The 26,794-nt window shown below is 39.3% G+C and overlaps 1 protein-coding gene and 1 long non-coding RNA gene across 5 annotated transcripts in view; one reads left to right on the plus strand and one right to left on the minus strand.

Annotated features, from left to right (window-relative positions):
• The window catches only part of LOC121638480 (VPS10 domain-containing receptor SorCS1), a 201,772-nt gene that overhangs the window by 69,658 nt on the left and 105,320 nt on the right, over positions 1-26,794 (minus strand). For all 4 annotated transcript variants that reach the window (XM_041983306.1, XM_041983304.1, XM_041983305.1 and 1 more), the window contains exons 3-4: positions 22,899-22,998; positions 4,281-4,439 (exon numbers count right to left, since the gene is read on the minus strand). In XM_041983306.1, the coding sequence (XP_041839240.1) occupies positions 4,281-4,439; positions 22,899-22,998 (259 nt within the window). The remainder of the gene's footprint in view (positions 1-4,280; positions 4,440-22,898; positions 22,999-26,794) is intronic.
• Positions 823-1,173, plus strand: LOC121638517. The gene is made up of 2 exons (XR_006010032.1): positions 823-1,019; positions 1,095-1,173. It is a non-coding gene; the product is annotated as an uncharacterized LOC121638517 (long non-coding RNA).

Genomic DNA, 26,794 nt, shown 5'->3' on the forward strand with positions numbered 1-26,794 from the left:
CCTTAGCCCCAGACATCCCTGACCCTGTTTAACCCCTGGATGTCTGGGGTACGGAGGCAGAAAATGTTATGTTGGATTAATGTAAGTGTAAGTTGTTTTGTAAATTTCTACAAATAAAAAAAAAATTACAAACAAGCAAATTCTGAAGCAGTTTGCTAGTTTTCTCCCTCTATCTTCTCTCACTCATTCCCTTTTTGGAGGCATAACATCCTCATTGGAAGAAAATGTTTCTATTATTCATCACAGCTGAAGCATTAGATCCAAATGGGCTAAACTGCAAAGAAAAAGTGTTTTATTAATGCATAATCAGTTTAAAAATGACTCTTTCTAGTCGCTCTGCCTCACTTGCTCAATTATCACCCATAGTAACCATAACAATTACTTACATGACAGCAGCTCAGGATGTTGTTGAGTTCTTATTCATTCTTTACTCTTCATAAAATGAATTGTTTCAATTAGAATACAAAAATGTCTTATTTTGTTTAATTCAACTTAAAGTAGTTCTAGTTTTAAATGTACTATGTCTTTTTTTACATATGAATTCTTCTCATTTACTTATTTATTTATTTTGAGAATATGAGTTAAATAACTAAGTTCATTCCTTTAATTTAGATTAGAAAATCATAGTGGTTCCAGGACGCATTGTTGGAGAGATTTTTAATGAGTGAAAACAAAAAAAGCAGCATTTTTATGATCTACCAGTTCATTAAAAACAAACACTTTCCTGTCCTCTCCACCTCACCCGGTCCAGGCAGATCCTGCCTGGGTCTGATGGAGGTTTTTTTCTCCCTTGTTGAAGGTTGTTTCTCCCGGATCTGTCTAATGGTGTCATGGTTCTGTGTGTCTGAGTTTTGCAGGTAGGGTTGAGCAGGTTGCCATGGGGATGAAGGGCGGAGGCTGGAGCCACAATTGATCCCACCTGCAGCGCATCAGCACCTTCGTTAGCCAGCTTACCTCCCAGCTATTTAAGATCATGCAGGAGCTCCAGTCTTTGCCAGATTGTCACACTTTACTGCGTGGTAACCAGGCCTCATTCTAAGTCTTACCTTGTGCCTTGTTCTCAGTAAACTTATCTTGTCATCTTAATTCCTCAGCCTTAGACCTTGCTACCTTGGATCACCACAGCACCTTGGATAAAGACTGTCCCTCATGCCAAGTCGACTGCCTGCCTGCTCGCCCTGCCTGCAAACAAACTCATTCCACCTCCACCAGCAACCATCACCTGGCTTACTCCTCCACCGTCAGTCTTCCTCTGGAATATAGTAAGCCGCTGCTATAGCAGACATAACCCAGCACCCTCTCAGACCCACATTAATCCTCTGCCCTCTCATAGGAAGATCTTCCCGGACCTGGACCAAGCCACTAAACATTTATTATAAATAAACATTGTTTGCATCTCACTCCTTGTCTCACTAAAGTGTTCTGCATTTGGGTCTGCTTCTTTGTACCGCGGTCTCCGACCGTGTCAAATGGAGGTTTTCCTCTCCACTGTCTCCTTGTGAAGATCAGAATGGAAGACCAAATCCAAAAAAAGTGTGTGTGTATGTATATATATATATATATATATATATATATATATATATATATATATATATATATATATATATATATATATATATATATATATATATATATATATATATATATATATATATATATATATATATATATATATATATAAAAATAAAAAATGTCTGGGAGTTTGTTCCACATGTGAGCTGAAAGAAAAGCTGAACGCTGCCTCTCCACGTTTAGTTCTGACTCTGGGAACAGAAAGTAGACCTGACCCTGATGACATGAGGGATCTGGTTGGTTCAAAACAAACCAAAAGATCCTGAATGGACTTTGGTCCTAAACCACTCAGGTCTTTGTAAACTAACAGCAGAATTTTGAAGTCAGTTCTTTCCAGAAAAGAAGCCAGTGTAAAGATCTGAGGACTGGAGTTCTAGGATCTACTTTAGTGGTCTTAGTGAGGACTGGGGTTCTAGGATCTAATTTACTGGTCTTAGTGAGGACTGGGGTTCTAGGATCTAATTTACTGGTCTTAGTGAGGACTGGAGAGGCAGCGTTCTGGACTGACTGCAGCTGTCTGATGAACGTTTTAGGGAGACCTGTGACGACAGTATTACAGTAGTCCAGTCTACTCAAGATAAATGCATGGACAAGTTTTTCAGAGTCATCGGTCTTTTAATCCTCCAGATGTTCTTTAAGTGATAACAGGCAGATTAAACACAGCTGTCTTAATATAACAGCTAAAATCCAGGTCTGAGTCCAGGACTACTCCCAAGTCTGAGTCCAGATGTGCCAGAACTGAAGGAAGTTCTGGCACATCTGATCTTTAATCTGATCCATGCAGTTGAGTTTGGATCAGACTGTAGTCTCCTGGTGAGATGGTTATGTAGATGTGTGTGTCATCAGCATAACTGTGGTAACATGTTTAGTTGTTTATCTTAATTTTTCTTAACCAAACACAGTTAAGACAACAAACAATAAAAAGACCAGGTACACAAAGTCCAAAAAAATAAGTAAACACAGATGATGTGTCCCCATGAACACGAACAAACGGCTCCTCTACTGAAAGCTCACATCTCACAGATTCCACAGCTGGAAGTTTCATCTCGCTACGACCAAGATTCACCAAACCAGAGGCAGAAGAAGACCCGATTTATGCATTTTATGGACAAAGAGAAGTGTTGGTTCTTTTTCTTATTTCTTAAGTGCCAGACAGAAAATGTCTCCTCAAGCCTGGTACACACATAATCATTTTTGTTTTTTTTTTGTTTTTTTTTCTTGAACATGTTCAATGTTTCAGAGCCGATTTCTGAGGCACGCCGATGACTCGTGCATTGTGACTGCGTGGATGGTGACGTGGTACGGAGTGTAGCCAATCAGAGAGCGAGCTGGCTGGGGAACAAGGAAGTAAAGTAAAGTTTCTTCTTTGTTTTTTGTCGGTTGTTGCTATGGTTCTTCTTCTGCGTTTTGACGTTTTTCCGGCTCGGAGGACGAGATTGTAGATGAGTTGCAGGACAGCATCGTTATGTGTGTGTTGTTTTCTGATTATGTTTTTGGAGCACACCACTCACAATATGATTTTTCCTCACGTGTGAGGACTCAACCATATAAAAAAATCTCATAACATTGAAAGCATCGTTATGTGTGTACCAGGCTTTACTTTCAAAGGTTTTTAGGTTTGCCAGCTCATCACGGGGGATCCCAAGGCGCTACCAAGCCAGCCAGGAGATGTAAAGGAAATGTAAAGTAGAGCCCGGCCACCCTGCAGAGAAAACTCATTCCGGCTGCTTGTATTCGTGGTCTCGTTTTTTCAGTCACTATCTACAGCAGGTGAACATAAGGGTAGGAACGTAGATCGACCGGTAAATAGAGTTTTGCCTCAATAACCACAAGTTACTTAATTTTTATTTGTATAGCAGTGCATTTAAAATTATATAAAAGTGTGAAAGACTTTTGTAATTATTAAATTTTGGGTATAACAAATAGTCATGATTAATCATCAGAAAATCATCCAATTAATCGAGAAGAAGAATTTTTATAGTTGTCCAGCACTATAAATTTTAATTTTAATTTAGTCATGAGCTACTGAATCAAAATGTCAGTAAAGATTATCAGTGTGATCAACATCAGTCTACATTGTCAGGATAATGACAGTGTGGTTGTTTCGATAAGCAGCTTTAAAGCAGAGAAACTGTTAACATTCAGTGTTTCAGAACCACTGAAGTTAAACCAGAGTATGGGGTCACGCAGACATGAGGTCTGACTCATCCCAACAAGCTGCATGTGATAAAATCTGGCTTCAGGTGTCAGAGGTAGTTTTTGTTTTTTTTTGGGAAAAATCAGTGCATTAAATGAGGTGACTTTTTAGTAGTTAGGATGCTTAAAAGATTAAAAAGGATTTCTACAGCCAATAATGCATATTTTATTTATTTTTATTTAACCTTTATTTAACCAGGTAAAAAAATGTTTGAGAACCAGTTCTCATTTGCAAACATGATAAAACTGCAAGGTTACACGAGTTGGTTCTTTCAAAAATGGGCTCTGGCTTAGAGCAGTTTGTGTTTCTACTTCTGACTCTGTTGTTCTACTTCTACACCTCTCCAAGTGAACTCTGTGAACCCTGACTGTGCGCTACGAGGCAAACTCTTGCGTAACAGGATCTCTGTTATCCATCTTGTTCCCAGACGCTGTAATCCAGCGCTGCTGTTGCTTATCTGACTTAACGCCCAGCCTCTTTTAATACCTTTTGAACAACTAGCTGTTCTCACCTTTTGGTCGTGGCTGTAGGCCAGAATCCAGTCCTCCTGTTCGGGGTGGAAGAGCAGACTCAAGATGTAGAAGTTCAGTCGGTACTTCTGATAAGTAGCTCCTTCATCTGAGCTGATCAGAAGGCTGCTCTCCACCTCTGGATCAGTCAGCAACATGATCTGAAGAGGATAAAGTTATTGAGAGTTAGAAACAATCCTCAAAAGAGCAAATGTGTACAGCACTGAAAACATATTCAGATTTCCTTCTTTCTGCAATGTGTGTCATGTTTTTGCATTAAAAAAAGACACAGAAATAAAATAATATGGCTGTAGATTAGCTTGTAATTTATATATTTCGCTTCTACTTGTCTCTTTATTGCTTTGTAAGCTCTTATTTCCCATGAGCCTCTTTGTGAAGGTCCAACACTTTTTCTCTTATTTTTGCCATATTATGTGCAGTCCCTGAAAAAAATCACACATAAAACAAAACGACCCCTCAGACACCATCTGATGTAAATAAAATTGAATGAGCAGACCTCTAACGCAAAACAGCTCTTGTCATTACAAGTATAGAGTGGCAGAAAGTTTGCAGATGGCCTGAGGTGTAGTGTGCGGGTAGTGTGCACTCTCTGAGTGATACTGCATGATTAAAGACTATAACTGAAATATTCTGCCCTGGAAAAATACTCCCACTTGTTAAAGACTGAACACACTGACTGAAAGCTCAATGTAATTCTGTAAATGTTTAGCTGTCAGCTCATAAGAGACAAAATGCAAGGTCAGCTTATTTTATTCTTGGCCTCAGTCAGTGATGTAATTTCCATGGAGGATGGTGGAGGATGGGGAGGGGGCCGGAGGAGGTCTCTATGATTTGATATTATTCTGTCAAGACTGGAGGAGAAAGGACTTGATAATAATGCTGAAAATGAACATTTCTTTTCTGGCTTACTAAAAACAACAATTTGTTTATAAGTCAACAATCAAAGATGATGTTTGCTCCAATGTTGCTGCAGCGGATGTGTAGGTGTGCCAACAACCAGGTACATGAAGCACCTGATCAACATAGTCCCATTCCCAACTTGTTGCTACACTCCACCCCACCCCTCTCTGGTATCATTACTTTTAGTCCAAAACATCATCGTCATTGTATTGTGATGCAGTATTGTCCCAGCTGCCTATGTAAATTAGATTAGATAGACCTTTATACATCCCTCATTGGGGAAATTTGGTGTCGCAAACAGGTGTATATAGTTTACACAGAACCAAAGTAGAAAAACACACACTCATCTATATTTACATATATACACACCAAAGATAATAGTGTAAAGAAGAAAAATAGCAGTTATAAATACTGTGCAAAAAAAAAACAGCAGTGCAAAGTGACCATATTGGCCACAAAAAAGGTATACATGTGAATATGTACAGTTATTGTAATCAGATATGCACAGTGGTGAGCTTTGTTGGGACGGGGGGTGGATGATCGGCTATGCTGGAAGCAGGTCTGGAGTCTGACAGCAGAGGGGAGGAAGAATCCGCAGTACCTCCGTCGTGCACCATGTGTGAAGAAGCCTGCTGCTGATGGTGCTTTCCAGGGCTCTAACAGTCTTATGTAGGGGGTGGCAGGCATTGTCCATGACTGATGACAGCTTTGCCATCACCCTCATGTCGCCCACCACTTGAGACTGTGGCCCATAGCAGAGCCGGCCTTCTTCATTAGTTTGTTCAGTTTCTTTCTCTCTGCCACCGTGGTGCTGCTGCTCCAGTAGACCACACCATGAAATATGACTGAGGCCAGGATGGAGTCATAGAAGGTCCTCAGGAGGTTTTCCTGCAATCTGACGGACCTCAGTCTGCGCAGCAGGTGGAGTCTGCTTTGGCCCTTCTTGTAAAGAGCCTGAGTGATGGTAGTCCAGTCCAGGTTCTTGTTCAGGTAAACACTCAGGTACCCGTACAAGTTCAGCATCTCGATGGCGGGAGGCCAGTGGTGGTCCACCACCAGCTCTTTGGTTTTTCCAGCATTAATCCGGAGGCAGTTCTCTTCACACCAGCTACAAAGTTCCAGGTAAGTTCCCAGTACTATTTGTCATCACCATAACAATGGTGAGCAATGCACCAGCTGCATCTGCATCATCATCACCATTGTCAAGAATCATCAAGAAATCTAATTATTATTATTATTATTATTATTATTATTATTATTATTATTATTATTAATATTATTATCTACAGTACATGAAAAATGTATTTTTTTCCTTTTCTTTATGAACATGTAAATCTTTTTAGATCAAATCAAGTATTAATGAATTGTGTGTTTAATCTGCTTGTACTCCTGTTTGTTTTCTTTTTTTTCTCTAATGGGAAGTGCACATTGTAGCTCTATATTTAGGTAAAGATTTAAACAAGACAGAAACTTGTCTAGTTACCTGTCATAGCAAATGTTTTGTTGTGTTTTTATGGGTTTTTGTTTGTTCTTTGGGCCAATTTCAGGCTGTTTGAAGACAAGTGTTAGGTCCAGTGATGTCTCTGTCGCCAACAAGTCGATAAAAGCTGCTGCATAAGTAAAGTCCCATGTTGCACACTGAAACTCACATTTGGTTTGGAGACGGCTCTTAGCGTGACAATCTCTGAGTGGCCATTATGTGGTCAGACAGCAGAGAGAATGGGAGCTCTCACAGTCGATATCCTTCTCTGTGAGCCCCCATCCTGCATAAATGTTTCTAGTCTCTCATGCTGCTGAGTCATTTGTCAGGACTCGCTTTGGTAACAGCAACCACGGTGGGCAGACACCAACACCAGTTCATCAATCAGAGAGGGCAGATGAAATGCCACATACGTGAGGCGCATGCTCACCAATCCAATCAAAAGCACTCAAAGGTTGTCTGAACAAAAATCCCTATTAATGTTTTTCTCAGCCAGAACTGCAGTGCAGCTGGAGTAGTAGACAGCTTTTTAATTGGCTGTTGAGTGTATTAAATTGGGGATTATTTGATGCTAAAAGAAGTGATGTTCTCACAGAAATTTGAATTCCATCTGTATAAATCTGAATATGTTGATCAACACATCCTGTTGAGATGTGCAAACACAGTTTTAAAATTAAAGCAGCTCTGACACGTTGTTTTTGGGTTGTTTTTTATGCATAAAAGAACCTTTTTAACCTTTTCAGACATTCTAAATAACGAGAAAGGCTGTAGGACAGAAACCAGAGGGATTCATACATGTGTTATTTAGTTTTAGAAAATGATGGTGTGGAAATATGTTGGCTTTGTCATGTTTTGTATTCTCCAGTCACCCTGTTAGTCCATGTGCAGCTTTTCACCATGCAAAAGAGTCTCTAAATAAAAGCTTTGCATGTAGATGTTTACATGAGCTAACCAATGTTTGCGTCTGCTCCTCCACATTCCCATCCCAAATATACAATCATTACCAGCTTGAATACAAATCCTGGATTCAACCATCTTATGAGATAGATTAATGAATAAATACACAGAAACGAGATGCGATGTTTACGCTCATCTGGTAACCAGCCCATGTTTGAGTCCAGCTTTCAGCCTTATCTCCAGTTTACGCTTCTCATTCTCACCCAACTAATCAATACAGTTAAATAAGGAATGGCTGACTGTAATTCATCCACATTAGACTTTTTCAGCTGATTGTTTTGGTTTTACAGGAAGAGGTCCAGTTTATTTTCACACTATGTCAAATTAACATATTCTCATTGTCTGTTCATAGAATATTGTACAAAAACTTATCCACAACATTTTGTAGGATTTGCTACATATTTCCAGCAACATTAGAAATCAGTGTGCCTGCATAGAATTTGTTCATCCTGCCTATAGTTTTAGTTTAAAAGATTTCAACAGTGACAACAAACAATGGATTGTTTGCATTCAGTCAACGAAGTGTATGAGAAAAATGTTACGATTTTTTTAGTAAACTATGAAAGTTTTGCTCTCTAATAATTCTAAATTTAAGAGAATAAAATTATATTTTTAATCACGGAAATGAAACTATCTAAGAGTCTGTCATGATTGCTCTTGGCTGTGGTGTTTGGTTTTGTTCTCAGGGCTGAGCAGGTATCCAGGAAGTCCAGGGCGGAGTCTGGAGTGCTCCTACAAACACACCTGCAGCTCATCTGCTTTCATTTAGGGCTGGCTTCTAGAGGACCTGCAGGAGCTCTGGTCTTTGCTAGAATTTCTCACTGTTTCTGTGGCAATCAGGCTCCTACTCGTGCTTTCCTTGTGCCTCATAGAAATCTTTATTTAACTGTCATGCTCCTGTGTTCCTAACGCAACCTTGTCACTTCAGGATTCGCTGATTCCACTTCAGCATTTGGACAACTTTCACCAGCTGCTTCCACTACCTGCTCTCAGTTATGAACTTTTCGCCCCACCAACTTCCCAGATAAACCATCACCACATCCTGCAAATCATTCACTTACTCTCCTTTCTTTTGCACAGGAAGTGCTCACAGGATATTCAGTTCATTTACTCCTAGAAAAAGTTAACCTCTCCTCTCTTCCTAGAGAGAATTCACCGGACTGTAGTTGTGGACTCACCTTGCACCCGCTTCTGTGAAAAAAACTCTTTTTTCATTTCACATCTTTGTATTGACCTGTTAAAGGGTTCCACCTTGTGTGTCCGCTTTCATAGCCAAGACGGAGTTAGTGATCGGGTTTTGTTCAAAATGATTAGGAACCAGAAAAGTCCTGCAGACAACACAACAGAGTGTGACCACTGATTTATAATTCCCCTGATGGGCTCAGGATTCCATAGGATGTAGACAAATGTCCTTGCATAATTTTTAAGAAACTATACGAACCATTTGTGAGAGCAGCCTGATTGTACACAAAGCTGCTGGTTTCAGTAAGAAATAATGAGCAGCCAGTTTGGCTTCATTTAACTGTAGAAATTCTCCCTCATCCAGGTGTTTATTTGCTCCAGGCACTGACACAGTAAGCCTATTGGGCTGCAGTTGTCTGGTGACAGAGACACATAAAGTTTTGGAACATCTGCATAACTGTGATAATTAATGCAAAAGTTCTATAATATTTGACCCAAGGGGATCGTAAACAAGTTGAACAGAAACGGTCCTGGGGGACTCAACAAGTCATGGCCACTTGTTTAGAATCATAGCTGCCGAATGTAGCAAAATAACTCCAGCTTTCTAAATAGGACCTGAACCAGTTGTGGACCCTCCAGACAAGAAGATCACTGGCTGGAGCCTTTGCTGGGGAGGCCTCTCACTGTGTGGAGTAATAATTTGTTTATCAGAGCAAATTTAAAGTCATGCAGCTAATTGTAGATGACAGTGAGCTTTATTAGGAGTACATGCAGAGCAGTACATCACTGTATCATAAGCAAAAATGTTGTCTGCAGAATGAGACATTTTGTTGTGATTGCTTACTTATCAAACGAAAAGAAGTGGTCCCAGGATGGATCCTTGAGGAACACCCTTTATTATGCTGAGGTAGCTACATAATGCAGACCTAAGGGACTGAGATTTGCCCGAGAGATCATTTTCAAATCGACCCACAGCATGTTTGGTCAGTCCTACAAAAACCACAGAGTCATGATGCTGAAGATGAAGCCTAAGCAGAAATGAAATAAGATATGTCACTGGTAAATAACTTAAAATAAACATTAGTGTCATTCTGTACCACAAAGTTGAAATACCAAGCCATAAAAAGAAAATAATGAATGCAAGAATTATCTCATTGTCATCATCTCGTATCATAATTGTCATATATAACTGTACTCTCCTCATATTGCTGACTGACTCGTCCTCATTGCCTATAAAACCTTAAAATATGGCTTGGGCAGTTATGCTATAAGGCTAACAATATGAAAAAGAAGTTTAATTGAAGGTAAACTTTATTCATTACTTCAAAATCCTCCTCTACTACATGCAAGTTGACATGATGGATGGATGGATGGATGGATGGATGGATGGATGGATGGATGGATGGATGGATGCTGTACAAACATGTCAGCACAGAAACTTCTCCCACCATATAGTAACTTTTCCCATCAGTAACTAAAGAATCCAGAGAGAATTTAAGCTTTTATTATGTGCTACAGCTTCTCTGTGTGTTAGTGCATGTCTGTGCTCAGGAGACTAAATTATGAGGCCAAAAAGGTTAAAAATGACAAAGGTTAATGAGGTGTATACGTGTCGACTGGAGGACATTTAAAATGTGTGTGAGGGGTATATGAGTGTACAGAGAATATTAATTAAATTAGTCTCACACGTTCGCACAGTCACTGAGGAACTGAAGAAATCTTTAAATCTCTTCCTCATTTCCAGCAGAACTCTACAAAAAATAGACTTTTTCTTGTTTTGCTTTGCGTTTATTCTCTCAAATGAACAAAGGCAAGACATTTATTCCAAGAACTTGCTTTCGTAATGGTTGTCTACCAGATACAAAACCAGTTTGAGATCACTCAGCTCATTTCAGCAGATCAACTGGGACAATGGGGAAAGCAGGATTACCAACAACACGGCAGCTTTGGGTTTAACTGGGTTTTCAACAACTTGAAGTATTGTATGTACAATACTCAGGTCTCTTCTATCAGCTACATTAAGAAGTTGTCTACAGCCTTATTTTGTTCTAAATGTGAGGAACATCTGATCCATGTTTAACTAATTAACCTAACATGCTGTTTAGGCTCTAGTTGAAATTTAACAGCTCTAAATATTCTTTAGGCTGAAGGACACCATGTCCATGATCTGTTTGTGTTACTGACTGAACTATTTTTATTTTCATGTTGTCACCCAGCTTAACGTTGTTCCTGCTGCTGTCACTGAGCTCAATAAGAAGAAGTGTCATTTGCACTTTATTTTATTTATTCTATTTATTTGTCCTGTTTGTCATTGTCTCTATGTTCTTATCCTGATTTGTATCCCAGAGATTGCTTTTATTTCCCCAAGGTTTTCTATTCTATTTATTTATTTGTATCTATCTTGATCTTATTCATCTCATGTTATCTGTTTACTTATCCTTGCTGCTATCTTGGTGAACGATGGAACACTGAGCACATTTTTGCTTTGTTTTTGTTTTGACTTTTCACTCAGTCAAGTACCTGTCTGTCAGTTTCAATGTGTGTGTGTTTTATTATGCAAATGCAAAATACTATCATTGTTTTTGCAAAACAAATCTACCCAGGGGTATCAGTAAAGTAACCTTGAACCCTTAAACCTTAACACGGCACAACAGGTAACGTTTGTCATGCTAGTTAGTGTTAATGGAGATAAAAGGCTGTGTTGGTGCTGAGTGCCAGCAGGTTATGTAATGAAATGGGGTGATACCTGAATCTCTTAGTGCACAATAGATGAAATTAAACAACTTCCGGTTTTTAGAAAAAAAAATCTAATGACTAGGTTTATCCTGAACACACATACATTACTTTTCACTGAGTCCTTGGGTCTATCTTTTGTCTTCTGTGATTCAGATGTTTTAGCTTTTAAAACAGAACAAGAAAGAAAAAGAAAAAAAAAAAAAAAAAAAAAAAAAACACTGCGAATGACAAGAAGTCACATCCAGCTTGTGTGTTAGTTCTGTGTGTGATTAAGCCGTGAATGCATGAAGTGTTCTTTGGGCCGTTTTATATTAATGCCCCTGAAAGCCACAGAAGCAACAGTGGATTATTCCTCATATCAGCACAGGCTGTGAGGAAAAGCAAATGTTAGCTCCAGGTTGTGTTTAAGTCAGAGGAACTGAGTCCCGTAATCGAAGCCAAAGGGCAGTCAAAGGGGAGCAGCTCCAGCCAGGAGGGAGTAAAGTATTCACAAGAGGTTGATAAATGTCAGTGGTAAACATGCTGAAACGGCTAAAGGTCTCAAAACCTTCTGTTGTCACCACCATCCCCTTTAGTCACAAATGTAAGGAAAACCCAGAGGAAGCTTTAAGGATCAGTATAACCATAAAATAATATTGCTCCTCATTTCTATTATTGTTCTTTCAGACAGCAGGGCCTCGGTGACCTCATCCCTGAGATTTCACAAAGATGATAATGTTATATCAAGGAACATTGATTTAAAAAGTAATGAGTCTCTCCAGATGACAGGTCATTGTCCACAGACCACATCACAGCATTGAATCTTAATTGGATCTTAAAACTAGAGCTGCCTGCCTGATTGAATCATTTATGAACAAAACTTTTGCGGATATAGGATGAAGAAAGAATGTTTTCCAACAACACAGTGTCATGCTGTGAGAATGATGCCTGTTTGGAGCAGATCAGCAGAGTCCAAAAAAAAACACAACCTAAGTCCAAAAATGGTGTTTGTAAGGTTTTGGGAAGCTGCATACCATCAGTGGCATACCTGACCATGCACCATGAAGATAAAAAGTTATAAAAAATTCAGTGTCACCAGATTATGAATGATCAACAGGTGCAAAGCTAATGCTAGGACAGGCAGGTAACTCATGATAACAAGGTAACAAGATCAGCCTCTCATGTTGAACAGTGTTAACTTTGCAGATAATCTGTTATGACAGCAAAAAAAAAAGATCATTCGCTAGTTTACAAATATCTACGACTAAGCTTCGCTATCAAACCCTATCGAGTTCATGCCTCTTGTGCTGTACATGAAAGCAAAGAGAGCTGATACACATATTCGTAATTATTACCTTTCCTCTCCCCGCAGCATCATCTCTCCATCAACCAGGTGCTTTCAACTATTTGATCCATCTTATTAAACTCAACTCCCGTCTCTCGATCTGAGGCATTTACGCTTGCTGCTAATTGAATGCTGCCTGACATTTTAGCTCACCCAGACCCTGCCAGACCTGACAAACATGTCAGCTTTTGCCTTTCAGAGTAATTGGGTTTCCATCTCAGCTCAGATAGCCACCCCTTGTGGTGGTGCTTAAAGCTGAAGCCCTGCAAGCTGTGAATGAAAAGTCAGAGCTGTGCATTCATTATGTGTGAATGAACACCCACAAATGACTTTAGATAATTAATCAGCAGCTTTGCCTTCCAGATCAGATCTTTAACAAGTTAAATAACATTTCTTCACACATTGATTTATGAATTATGTCATTTGGTGGATATTTTTCTCTTTTTAACATGAGCAGTCTTCATGAGGTATACTAGACAACTTTCTGTCTGCATGGCTTTAACTCTCCATATCTCAACCTACCCCATCTTTAACTTTTACATCTCAGCCCACCACACTCCCTCCATCCCTGTCCATCTTCCCTTCTGTCCGAGTACCCTTCCACGTGCATCAGGATGTTTGCTCCGCTTGTTACAGCCATTTGGAGAATTGTGCCTCAGGATAGACAGATGTTCCACCCCACCTCCACCTCACCACCATTCTTTTAGCTTCTACCCGACTGTGCTACCATCGGCGTGCGTGCTGTGCTCCAACCAGCAGAGCATCGCTGATTCGCTATGAATCATCTGGTCGGCATCACGTCCCAAAAAAAGGCCGTAGGTCAAAAAGATGCTTCATCTCACCTCCTCTGCAACGTGTGGTTACATGTGCTGAGACCTGTGTGCTGCCATGGTGCCAGGTGGTACAGCTCCAGGTATGTCTGGTGTCAGGAAGCATGTGTTGGGATGACCTGTTTAATAAGGAACAGCTCTATAATTTTGCTATGGGCTGGATTATGCAACTTTTTTGGGCTGAAATGCATAAAAAATGTGTTATTTTTGCAGTCTAACCTTTTGAATATTAATTTGTCATGAATAAAGGTTTTGTCACTTCTGCTTTCACAGTAAAAAAAAAAAGGACTACATTTGTTAATCATGCCCTTTTATCAAAAAGTAGTTTATATTCTAACTAGTTGAAGGCTCCCGTCATATATCAGCTCGTCACACCAGAAAACTGGAACATAATTTATAAAGTCATTTTTACCCCAACATTTCTCTTAAGACCATGTGACTGGCACACTGAGCATATTTAGCCATGGCATGAGGCTGTGAAACAAACCAACACTTTTAAGGTAAACTAGCTCTTTAATTTGTTATTATGTTGTATGAAATTATAATAGATATTCTCTATATTTAAGTTGTAAGAAATGATCTGGTACATACTCTACACTACACACCTTTAGAACGGCTTTAATTCTTGGTGTCACAGATTCAACAAGGTGTTAAAAATGTTCCTCAGACATTTTGCTCCATATTGACAGACAGCATCACACAGTTGCTGCACATCCATGATGAGAATCTCCACCTCATCCCAAAGGTGCTCTGTTGCAAGTTTTTTTTTTTTTTTGTTTGTTTGTTTTGTTTTGTTATTAACAGGCTTGCAAATAACTTGACCAGCTGATCAGTTCGCCTGAATCAGGTGTGTTGGGAGTTGGAAACGAGAAACCAACAGGGACACACTGCTTTTTGAACTGAGATTTGGAGACTGTGGAGGTCAAAGTTTTTTTATTTGAAGTGCATTTTATTTTACAACAAGCAGCATCAGGACCCTGAAAACAAATCAGCTGGATGAAACTCAGCCATTGTTAATTGTCTCTTCTTACTCCATCTCCAGATTACAAAACAGCACCGCATGCTTTCACTTCTGTTTCAGGTTTGAAGTCAGAATTATGATTCTCCTACCCCATTTTCTGAACATAATTTAGAGCCAGATTTTTCCTCTGAGAGACCTTTAATGTATTTGGAGAGAGAGTTGTTCTTCCTTGTTATTGTTACAGGTGGAGTCTTCCATTATTGATTCAAATTGGCCTCTACAAGGGAACTGCAGGAAATTATACATACTTGTTGTTGAATATAAGTGTGTTACTACAAGTATATTAAAAAAAAAACATGAAACCATATAAAACATTTAGTTTAGTCTCACTGCAGACACCATATTCCATGTTTCATACTATCAACTGGGTTTCTCCTTTTCAAAAAGTCTTATTTATTTGTTTTCATGGACCTGAAATAAAAAAGTGGACATTAACAAATTAAATTAAGTTGATGGTACAAAGTATGAAATGTATTGAGCTCATTTTCTCCATAATGACATTAAACAAAAGCAAAATAAGAATGGCTGCATTTTGTTTTAAATACCTCCCCAACTTTTCATGAGTATTTCATTTTATTTTGTTATATACTGGATTTTTATGTAGGAACAATTGCATTTTGAATTTTCATTTTCAAATATTTCTCATTGTTTCTCTTTTTTTTTTTTTTTTTTTTACGTTTTTTTTATTGAATTTTATTTTATTTTTTTATTTTAAATATTTTGAGCTTGTCATTTTTCATTATGCATTATTTGTCAGTTCACTCCTTTTAATTTTCTTGTAATCATATTCATTTTTTAGAGCAATTGTTTGTTTGCTTGGTTGATTCTTACATTTTTTTGTTTAAAAAACCGGTCATGTTTAACCATATGTGACCTTAATCAACAAGCAGTAAATTAACTGGCCCAGTTCGGATGAATCCACACATTTACTTTAACTGTCATTTCAGAAGTTTAACATTACTAAATTTTAAAGTTTATTTTTTATTTCAAAGAAAATGAAAGAATGAGCAAAAGCCCCTGAAGCGCCTCTGAAGGAGTTAAACTCCGCCCACCTGACGCTGCCGTCACAGCCACACAAAGATGCCGTTGTTCCTGAACATGGAAACTCAGGCACCCACACAAGCTGGCAGCCAATTAAAGCATTTGTTATTGAAACAACTGAGAGCAGTGTCTGCTGTTTCAGTCTGTTCATGAGAGAGGTGTTTTATGTATTCCTCACAGAGACGTCTGAGAGTAAAGCAGCAGAAACTGAATGCATCTGCCACTCAGTGCCTCCCTGGAAACGTCCCTTTTGTTTTCCGACCATTAGAAGCAATACTCATTTGTATGACTGCAATCAGTGTGTTTTTTTTTTTTTTTTTAAAGCAGCACTCTGAATCCCCAGCCATTTACTATAATAATGTGCTCTCACACAAAATCTCAGGCTACAACCCCAAATCATTTCCCCTAATGTGGACTGGAGCTCTGTTCTCTCATGTGTAGCCTCAGTATGAAGCCACAATATGAAAACTGATGTAATTGCAGTGTTGTCAGACTGTTTTTCTCTCCAGGTTACAGGGTCAGACCTCTATTTATCCATTTTGTTGCTTTGTCTTTCATTTTCCCCTCCCTGATGCTTTACTCTCTCTGTCACCTACAGCCACACAGGCCTGGTTTCCCTCCATCACTGGGGAGGAGAGGAGGTCTTTGTCCACCACCAGCAAGAGTCACCATGGGGATGACAATGAGTGATAAAGCTGTTACCCTCCCTGTTGAGTGTGCTGGTATGTGTGCCTGTTGGATGGAAGAAAAATGCTATTTTTACTTTATCTCTGTATTACTTTTATTCATTTTAACCTGTAAAACTCGACCAGATCTCCTCAGGAGGGGTGGTGTGTAAAGGTGTGAGGTAAACTGTGATGGATAGCTGCCCTTTAGGTGATTTACAGAAGTTTTCCAGGCATTTCTATCCCGCCCAGGAGGTTTACAATGCAACCACTAAATGTAGTTTTATTCAGAGACTCTATCTGGTAAATCCACAGTGATCCGTGATAACAGCATTATTTATCACATTTCATCATAAAAAGATAACTGTCACTGCTATGTTGCTAAAAGACCTCTATTTAGACCTGGACATGATGATGAAGCCACTTCCTGTCAGACTTTCCACCAATCAGAGAGCTTAGATTGACGGTAACGTCCAATCAGGAGCAGCCAAAGATCAACCAGTGAGCAGAAAGTTCTATGTGTGTGTGAAAAGAAGAAAAATAATGCTCCTCTATGGCTGGAATAAAGCCAAGAAGACGTTTCTGATGCACGGTGGCGCCACAAAGCAGCTGAGCTGGAGTTGGTTTAGTGAGGATAGCAGGTAAATAGTAGCAGGAATAACTGGAAATGAGGAAAAAGTGGAAACATGGAAATAGTTTCTGTTGTGTGTTTGTTTCAATAACAATATTTTTTCTCCTGAAAGCCAAAACTTGAGAGAACGATGAGATGAGAAAAGGTTTGGTCACTGTTGATGTGTGTGTTATTTCTACAAAGTTCTGTTAGTAATAAATTCTGCTTTCTTCTTCTGGTCGACCTTTATGCTGCTACATCTATTCATACATTCATTTTACATCATTTTAGCATCATCATGTGAAAACTAAGGCTGTCCTGGAAACATCATGTCTGCATGTTGACTGGGTCTTAAAGGGTTCAGTTTCTACATGTGTTTTTATATTTAAAAACAAACAATAGGAAATAAGAAACCAAATATGGGAAAAAATGGCTTGAAGTTTTAAAGGTTAAGCTATAGAATGGATAGCAGTGACAGCTCCTCGTTGGTATGATTGTGGTATGATGTGTCAAACTGGAGCAGTCAAATAAAACAATCTGATGAGTCCAGTCTGTGCCAGAGCGAAGTCTTGGAAGACTCTGAGTTCTGTAGTAGTCTACTGAATTATGGAGATGATTGTTAAACTTCATCCATTTTTGTACTCAAGGTGTTTTGCCAAAGATCAGGGCTAATAGAAGTAAAGCCAAGGATGGATGATGCTGATGGCTCCAGACATCCAGTCTGCCTTGTTTGATGCGTCTCTTCAGTGTCGCACTAACCAGGGACGTGTTACTCCAGCATATTGGAAAAGGGACTCCAAACAAGAATCAAGAGGGGCAGTGTTTTCATCCAGATCACGCACCCAGTCTTTAACTTTAAGTTTAAGTTATTAAAAAGGGTCATGGGAGTTTGGTCATGAAGTCTACATGTGTTTTGTGGACCTGGAGACGGCTTACAGCCATTTCCCTGAGGGACTGGAAGTAGGTCCCTTTTCACCAAAGAAAGAGCTGTGCCAATTCTTGGTTCAACATTTAACTCATTCAAGGCATGTGCTGGACTCCACCAGGGTGCCTATTGTCATCCATCTTGTTTGTGGTCTTCATGGACGAAATCGTGATGCACAGTCACGGAGAGGAGGTTGTCTGGCTTGGAAACCTCGATTTCCATCTCTGCTTTTTGCAGATGATGTACTGTAGAGCTGTTGCCCTCTTTGAGATTTGGCTTTCAACTCACAATGGGTTGGTTTACAGCTTAGTGTGAAGCAGCCGGGATGGAAATCACCTCTTCTAAATCTGAGGCAATGGCTGGTTCTCAACCAGGAAAGGGTGAAGTATGTGTCGCAAGTGGAGGAGTTAAGTATCTCAGGATTTTGTTTAAGAGTGATGGCAAATGGAACAAGATACTGGACAGAATTACAATCCCCATGTTCAAACAAAAGATATTCACTATAAATAACAAAAAGTGTCCTATGGTCGGTTATAACTGTCCGGTAAAAGTAAAAGAAAATAATTTAACAATAGGTGTCCTTAATTTAAGGTTAACAAGTAACAATTAACAATTAAAACAATTTTACTTATTCAAATACAAACTAAAATAATTATCATTAACTTTATAAACCAAAATGTCTCTTATCCAAGCAAACCATAATGTCTTCTAATGAGATTAACCAAAAACTTTATACAAACTCTATACCAGGGCTACTCAATTCGGTCCTACGAGGGCCGCAATCCAGCAGGTTTTCCATGTATCCCTGCACCAACACACCTGAGTCAAATTAGGTGGCTCTAACAGCCAATCAGGTTCTACACAATGACTCATTACTTTGACTCAGGTGTGTTGGTGCAGGGATACATGGAAAACCTGCTGGATTGTGGCCCTCGTAGGACCGAATTGAGTAGCCCTGCTCTGTACAAACTCTACACAAAACTATACAAAACTCTATACAAATTCAAACTTAAATTGCTACTCAAAAAAGATGAGAGCGTCCATTCTCAGTTCAACTCAAAAAGCACAACCGTGCACACGATTTAATCAAAGGAAAATCTAAAGCTCAACCCACAAGGTTTTCACACACAGACCAGCGTCTCTAACAATCCCAGTTGGTGAACTGTGGGCCTAATGGATCACAGCTGCCTCGAATGATGGCTCTTCCGCCTTTTTAAAGACCTGAAGTTCTTCTGATTGGTCCCAGGGCAGGAAGTGCGGGAATGGCAGCATCCAATCGTTGTAGCAGAGGTTGGTCTGAAGTCTGAAGAGTCGGTGACCAATCACAGTGGAGGTGGACGAGGGAGGGTGGTGTCAGCCGGATCGGCAGCCTATTGCCGTTATGCAACCACGCAGCAGTCTTTGCATAAACCGCAACCTCAGGCTTTAGGCCTGGGGATGTGACACACCCTTAACACTAGGATGCTAGTAAGATATCCATTAGCATCTAACTAGCTAACTATACTGCTTTGGTTCTACAAATGTATTCCCTAAATAATCCCCACAATCTGCAGAAAAGCTTCTTTTCCTTGTTTCAATGTCCAAAAATTGTTGAAATGAAGACAAAACAGATCAAAGAAGTAAGTCAAGAAAATCAATAAAGCAAGTTTTAGTTTGTGAATTTAAGGAAATAAATGTTATTCTCTGATTATTTAACATTCTATAGCTTAAATAAATCCATCCACAACCCTTAGAAATGAAAGATTTAATGATATCGAGCTACCAGAGCTGAAGCTGATTTGCTCACTTGAACAGACTTCACTTACTTAATCTATCGCTGTCTCTTGTAGGAAATGTACGAGTCCCAAGGATTCAAAAGTCTTATTAGATTTTTTTTTTTTTTCTTTAATAAAAACAGGCTGTTAAAGTTCCAGGTGATGGTGCCCTAAATAGATTTTAAGGGGCACATTGTTCCAGGGACGCCACTAACAGCTGCATGTAACTGGGATACACTGAATAACCACTGTTCCAGATGTATACAGCTGCTGAAATCTCCCTCACTGGCAGCAGTTCATGAGTTTCCCGGAGTGTTTATCTTTTTATTGGTAACTCCCCAGGCTTACAAAAAAAAAGGATTGAATCAATGTTTTTAGCTGTGTGCTTTTTTAATCTTAAATAAATACTAATTTAAAAGTTCTCTACTTAAAGGCACATATTTGTAGCGTATCGATTCTTTTACTTTTGTTTCTTCCTTAATCTCTCCCACACCTGTTTCCAGCTGTTTGTCCTATAGTCACACCTGCAGCTTTTTTAAGCTTATTGTGTACATAAAACTGTTTAAATAAAGAATCTGAAGAGCCAGTAGATAAAATACACCTCAAACTGCTTAGATGGACTTAAGTTGTACCATTCACATTGAAGGACTCAAATATATAAGTTAAATTGGCTCCCTTTTTAATTCTCTGTCAGTTTAGACTGAATTCAGCAGTGTTAACGACAAAGTTAACAACAGCAGCAACAATAGCTAATCTGCTTGTTCTTAGTGTAATCAGCTTTGCAGCCTCGTGGGGATGCTAGAGTCGTAGTGACTTTTTGTTCTGTTTTTGTTTGTAGCAGAACCAGTGCTTTCGCAGCTCGGTGCCACTACGAGAGAGAGTTATGTGAAGATGTGTGAGACAAAGATCATTAACTTGTACGTCTGTGTGAACATGAGTAAAGACGATGGGTAACAGACAAACGCAGACATTTCCTGTGTGTGTGTGTCAGACAGCGTGATGCTGTGTGATCTTGACTGTCTCTCCCTTCGTGTTTGAGTGTGTAAGCTACATGGGTGTTTCTCTGTCCTTGTGTGGGAAAAGATATTAACAGCCTGTCAAGCTGTTTGCAGGTCTTCATCTGCTCGCTGCTCTATGTGTTTAAACGGAGGTCTTGTGTTGTTGGTTTTTATACACTTAAAGCTGTTGTGATCTCCTGTTGTTTCCTCTGCAGGGCCGACTGATTAGAAAAGCTTCTGTACATCTTAAGCAGCTTTACTGTTGTCCAGCTACTCAACAAAAGTTAACAAAAAGAACATTTTTAACCCCATTCCACCTTTTATTTATATTAGATTTAGTTTGTAACTGGATCATGGAGTCAGTAGTTATCAATTGATCTGCGACAATGTTTTTTTACTACCTCTCGGCTGTGCACCAACACCCTGCAGTCATGCCAGGAACTGGAAAATTAAAAACCACCATCACCGCTGTTATTATTTTCTCTCCAGCAGCACTAAAACTCAGATTAAACAAATTTAAATGAGGTAAAACCTTTGTTGTGCAAACAAAAATTCTGTTCATTATCACACAATCCAAAACACATGAGAGAAACATAATGACAAAATAAATTTAAAAAAAAATCTCTTTCTTAAAACCCTAATAGTCATGGATGATACTGGAACCAGAAAATAAATTCCCAAACTGACCCGAGCACAGAAAAAGATGCAAACTTCACCCAATTTCAAACCTTGAAAAACTACCAAATACACCACCTCATTGCTGCTGGAAAATGCACCAGTTTGGGGTGTGTTTTATCTACTGGTTCTCCTTCTACACAACTCTTAATCAATACATAAAAAAACATTCAGGCAGTCCAGAATGAGCTCATTTGTAGTTCCACGATGGCCAGTGCTATCAGAGGACCTGCATCTCTCTTGACATACAACAATCTCCTAAACAATTTTTTCCTCTAACACGTGAACACCACTGACACTATTTTTGCCGTTCACTGCTGTAATAAAGACAGTTCCCAATGATTCGGGAGACACAGCATGAAATCTTTAGCAGCTCCGACAAAGAGGATCTCCTGGCTTCCGTGGTTGACACAAATCCCTCAGTACAATGTACACCCCTCCACCTTGTGAACTCAAAGATGGACCCCATCCATGATCTTGTTAGCCACAAAATAAAAGTCTATGTGTTTCATCTACTGCTGCCATTTATCTGATTGTGGATTAAAGTCATTATTTGTACCGTATGTCGCCATGTTGCTCTGGAACCGTAGTTTTTATAATAAAGTCAGTTTTCGATGACCTGGGAGACACAGCACGTGTTCAACTGGGCTTTTCTTCCAACCATGCAACTTATACAGTAACACAATACACTGACTTAAAATGTGACTAACAAACTTCCTCTTAACAACTTAAACCTAGCAACAACCGCTCTTTAAAGCCTTGCCAAGTATTTATTACTGCACTGAAACCTGATCAACGGTGCTTTGGATCACGTAAATGTCATGCTTAAGGTACTTTTCTGAGTCAGTCAGGCCACACAGGAAAACAGTGCTGACCAGGGATGCTGAATGTCCCTTTATTTGCCTCTTTCTGTAGACATTTAGCATTGAAATTTGAATGAACTTTGCATGGGACATGCAAGCTTATCAGGAAATTCCTGACTTAATATTTAATGAAACCACTTGAACTCCATCTCAGTCTCTCTTAGGCTGATAACAGAATGATATACATCAGCTGGCTCTCATTCACCTTCATCTCGTTGGCTGTTTCAGTGCCTTAACCTTCCCATCGGGACAGACCACATCCAGGAATTTAACTCATGTTGTTGCATTTCATCTTGAATAATAAAGTGAGAGAAAATTTCCGTTCCTGATTATAGTCATGTATAGTAAAGTGAGATGGGTGAAGGGAGTCAGCATACTTCTAACCATTCACTGACCCAAACCCAGAAAAGGCAGGGGCAGTGTCTGCAGGGGGAGCCCTCCTTTTCCTTCATCTCTTTGTACCTGCTGTACAGAGATTTCAGGGTTTTTTCTTATCTGCCAGCTAAGTGTCCATCTGGATTCTACACATTGCATGTACAGTTGTTCATCTTAGAATGCAGAACAATGAATTAAGCATCAATAGAAACATGTTTTAAATCCAAACTTAATGAAATTCCAAAGAAAAAGAAGAGCATTACCTTTCTCTTGTTGTTGGGGCTCACATATAAATAACTGAGGATGGTTTTTGCTCCCACTTTGTCATTCAGTTTCTGGTACGTTGCTCCGTAGTCCGTTGACCTGAAATTTAATCAGAGAGATCTGATCAACGTTTGGTAAATTACTTGCTGCAATTAAAAGTTGCTTGTGAGTGTGACGGGGGAAACAGCGCACAGGAGATGAAGTCATTTTTTCTGCCATCAACATGAATCCCAGCGGGAAAACACGGGTCTCATCGCAGCACCTCTATGAAGCCACTCATCCAGATGCAGATATGTGGAGTTACTGGTTCACTGGGAGAAAATTTCACATGCAAGTGAGCTGGTTGTGATTTGTTATACACGTTGGATGCATCATTTCTATTGTCTTTGCATCAGTAAAATTCAATTTATTTATACATGATCATTAGCACAGGCCTGTGCCTTCATTAGAAAAATGTCTGACAGGTAATTTTCTATTCCTATTGATTTCATCCTTTTTTAGAAGGACCAACACGTTGAAAAGACATGCAGTTCTGACAGTGTGCTATTTTCAGCGACAACTAACTTAACGAACTTCATCTGAAGCAGCAACACAGTGGGAGTGTGTCATACTGGAGATTTTTTTTCTTCCCCATCAGACTCAGCTCTGCTTCACCCAGTGGGACCCCAGCAAGAAGAATAAAAAAGTTTTTTTCATGTCTGGCTTTATTGTTCATAAAGAAACAGCAGCTGCGTTTGTGTTCGTTGCTGCTGGAAACATGAAGCACATCCGTCTGCTGGCAGCAGTTATGGCTCATTGCACTGGGCTTCACTGCTAATTCTGAGCATGCAGGAGCTCGGCTGAATGTGTGAGCTGTTATTAAAAGGGTCTGTGAAGACAGCAAAAGAAAGAAGAACTGGTTTAAGATGAAGACTGGCTTGGTTTTAATCTTTTGTTAGAGACTATGGTTCAGCACTTACAAAGGCCCAGTGGCGTGCTTTTTTTTTCAGATTTTAAAATTTTGTAAGATACAGCCTAAATTAGTTTTTTATGGAAGTAAAATTTATTTTTCTTAATTGAGTTAATTTTGCTGTCTGCTGTAGAGGCAGGACCAAAATGAGGAGAAATCATAAAACATATTATAGCCTCATCTAATGCTCATCACCTGGAACAGCTGGATGCAGGGTGAAGTCACATTGAAGGTGTTCATGACTTAAATTAGAAAAAAACATGATGGTGATAATGTGTAATTTTGGATTGTGCAACCAGTTAGCTGTTCAGTAAACTGACTGCTGTCTTCTTGGTGATGTCTCCAAGACGTTTTTATGCATTGCACAACTGCTGCAGGTTTGAGCTTTGTGACATGGTGCATTATCCTGCTGGAAGTAGCATCAGAAGATGCTCCACTGTGGTCATAAAGGGATGGACATGGTCAGCAACAATACTCAGGTAGGCTGTGGTGGTTAAACCAGGACACGTTGGTACTAAGGGGCCAAAAGTGGGCCAAGAAAATCTCCCCCCACCATTACACCAGCAGCAGCCTGAAGCGTTGATCCAAGGCAGGATGGATCCATGTTTTCATGATGTTTCCAGCAGATTCTGAGCCGAGCATCTGAATGTGGAGCTGAAATGGAGACTCATCAGACCAGCAACGTTTCTCCATCTTCTATTGTCCAGTGTTGGTGAGTGTGTGTGAATTGTAGCCTCAGTTTCCTGTTCTTAGCTGGCAGGAGGCACCCGGTGTGTCTTCTACTGCATCCTGGTTCAAACAACTGCTGCTCGCTGGATATTTTCTTTTCTAAGACCATTCTCTGGAAACCCTGGAGATGGTTGTGTGTGAAAATCCCAGTAAATACTCAGACCAACAACCATGCCACATTCAAGGTCACTTAAATTTCTCTTTTTAAGCTCTTTTAAAAAATCAGCAAGTTGTCTTCACCATGTCTACATGACTGATTAGATATTTGTTTTAATAAAGGGTTGGAAATGTATATTTACTGGTTGGTTGGAAAAATTAGAAACAAACAAAACAGAAAGTTCTATATTTGGAATGAATTGGTCCATGTCAGAGTTTGTCACTGAAACTATTTAAAAGGGATAAATTCAGCTAAAGACGAAAGGCACGTTTGTCTGCATGGGTTAAGCAGTGCTGTCTGTAGAGACTGAGCTTCCTCTGTAGAGAGTGAAGCTGTAAAGAATAAGCTGTCAGCTACATTCTCTAAAGACCGTCAAGTGGCTTTAACTGTGAATAAAACATTTCAATTACCAATTATTTATCAGAAAAGATTACACCAGTCTTAAGAGGTTTCTGTTCTGAGGTTTATAAGTGAACCATGTTTTCAAGCTCTCCTTTCTCTGAGGATATTATGAATTACTGAGAATTTTCTGCTAATTTAAGCTCTGTCCTTCAACACATGGCGATATTACACTTTTTTCCCCATCACTGTGTTATTTATCTCACATGTAGCCTGGCAAGGATTCCTCCTATAAACGTATCTCTGGCTTTTATTTATATCCAGAATCCAGCCACCGAGGAGACACCAACTTTTAGATGCTTTTTATCCGACACACTTGCATCTGTGAGTATACAGAAGTTTCCTGCATACCTCAGCATAGTGATCCCAGTGCAGGCTTGAAGAGGCAGGTGGTGCAGGCAAAAAGGTTTTAATAACAAAAAACAAACTTACTAAAACAACTATGATGGCAAAAAACATCTAACAGTAACTATGAACCAACAGAAAACAGAAAGAAATGAACCGGCAAGGGAGGAACTGAAACCAATGGGCAGGGTTGGCGAGGCACAGGTGAGGTGAAAGAACAAGTCAGACCAGGTGAACCAATGAGCAGACACCAAAAAAAAAAACACTGAACATGACACTGAGAGCCAAAAACCAAGAACATAAACCAAAAACCAAACACATGATACAAGAACATAAACTGAGATCTGTCATTTGGAGCGCCCCCTTTTGGAGACCCTCACCTTATAAATTCAGTACAAAGCTCTACAGGTAAAGAATTACAGCAGAAATGCCTTTTTTTTCTAGCAAGCAAAGATCTTTCTTAAACCTTTTGAACATTTATTCTAATTGTTGGTCTTACTAATTTATTTGTTGTACATTATTGTTCAAAGTGTAGCAGAAGATTCTCTCCTCTTTATGAGTAATATTAAATGAATGAAAATTATTTAGTGCTACTTGCTTTCTTTTGGATAATAAATGTATTTCAGTCATCTGCTACACTGCATTGCAATTAAAACATGAATGTCACATTGATAAACCATTCATGTGTGTAATTATATAAAAATCCAAGTGTTTGGTGTTTGTAAAGCTAACAATGATGAGTGAAAGTGTTATTTGATAATGTCTCACTGTAAACTGTGTTCAGGATCCAACAATGAGGCTGTGGCTCATGTAAACAGGCTGATTACAAGCAAACAACCGATTTTTTTTCCCAGCGCTGTTTAATTTTTAAGTGTGTAGGATTTCCACACAGATGGATCTTGTCAAACTGGATGCGAAGTTGCTACCTCGCTGTTAAACTTAGTCATGCGCACGGAAAGTGGTGGTCAACCAGGTCATTGTAGGCCACATATATGTTTTTTAATTGCTTACGCTTGTGGGGTTTTTTTGTCTGTTCTAGTCATTCATACCCTGAAACTGATCAACATTACTTCAGAATTCTTCATGAAGTTATAAAAGAGTGAGCAAGACAAATATTTTCTGAAAAGATGTAGAGAAAAGTGTCTTGTGATCAAAGCCAGTCAAATCATGTCAGAGTTTTCAGAGATCACTTGGTTAAAGGTTTGTAAATGACTTATGCCTAATCACATTCTTGTTTTTACCTTTTCTCTGCCTCGCTTTTCCTTACTCATTGTCCCTTAAAACAAAGTGGGAAGGGGTGAAAACCGTCCCCTATG

Source organism: Melanotaenia boesemani, chromosome 4 (assembly GCF_017639745.1).
Source record: "Melanotaenia boesemani isolate fMelBoe1 chromosome 4, fMelBoe1.pri, whole genome shotgun sequence".
NCBI lineage: Eukaryota > Metazoa > Chordata > Actinopteri > Atheriniformes > Melanotaeniidae > Melanotaenia > Melanotaenia boesemani.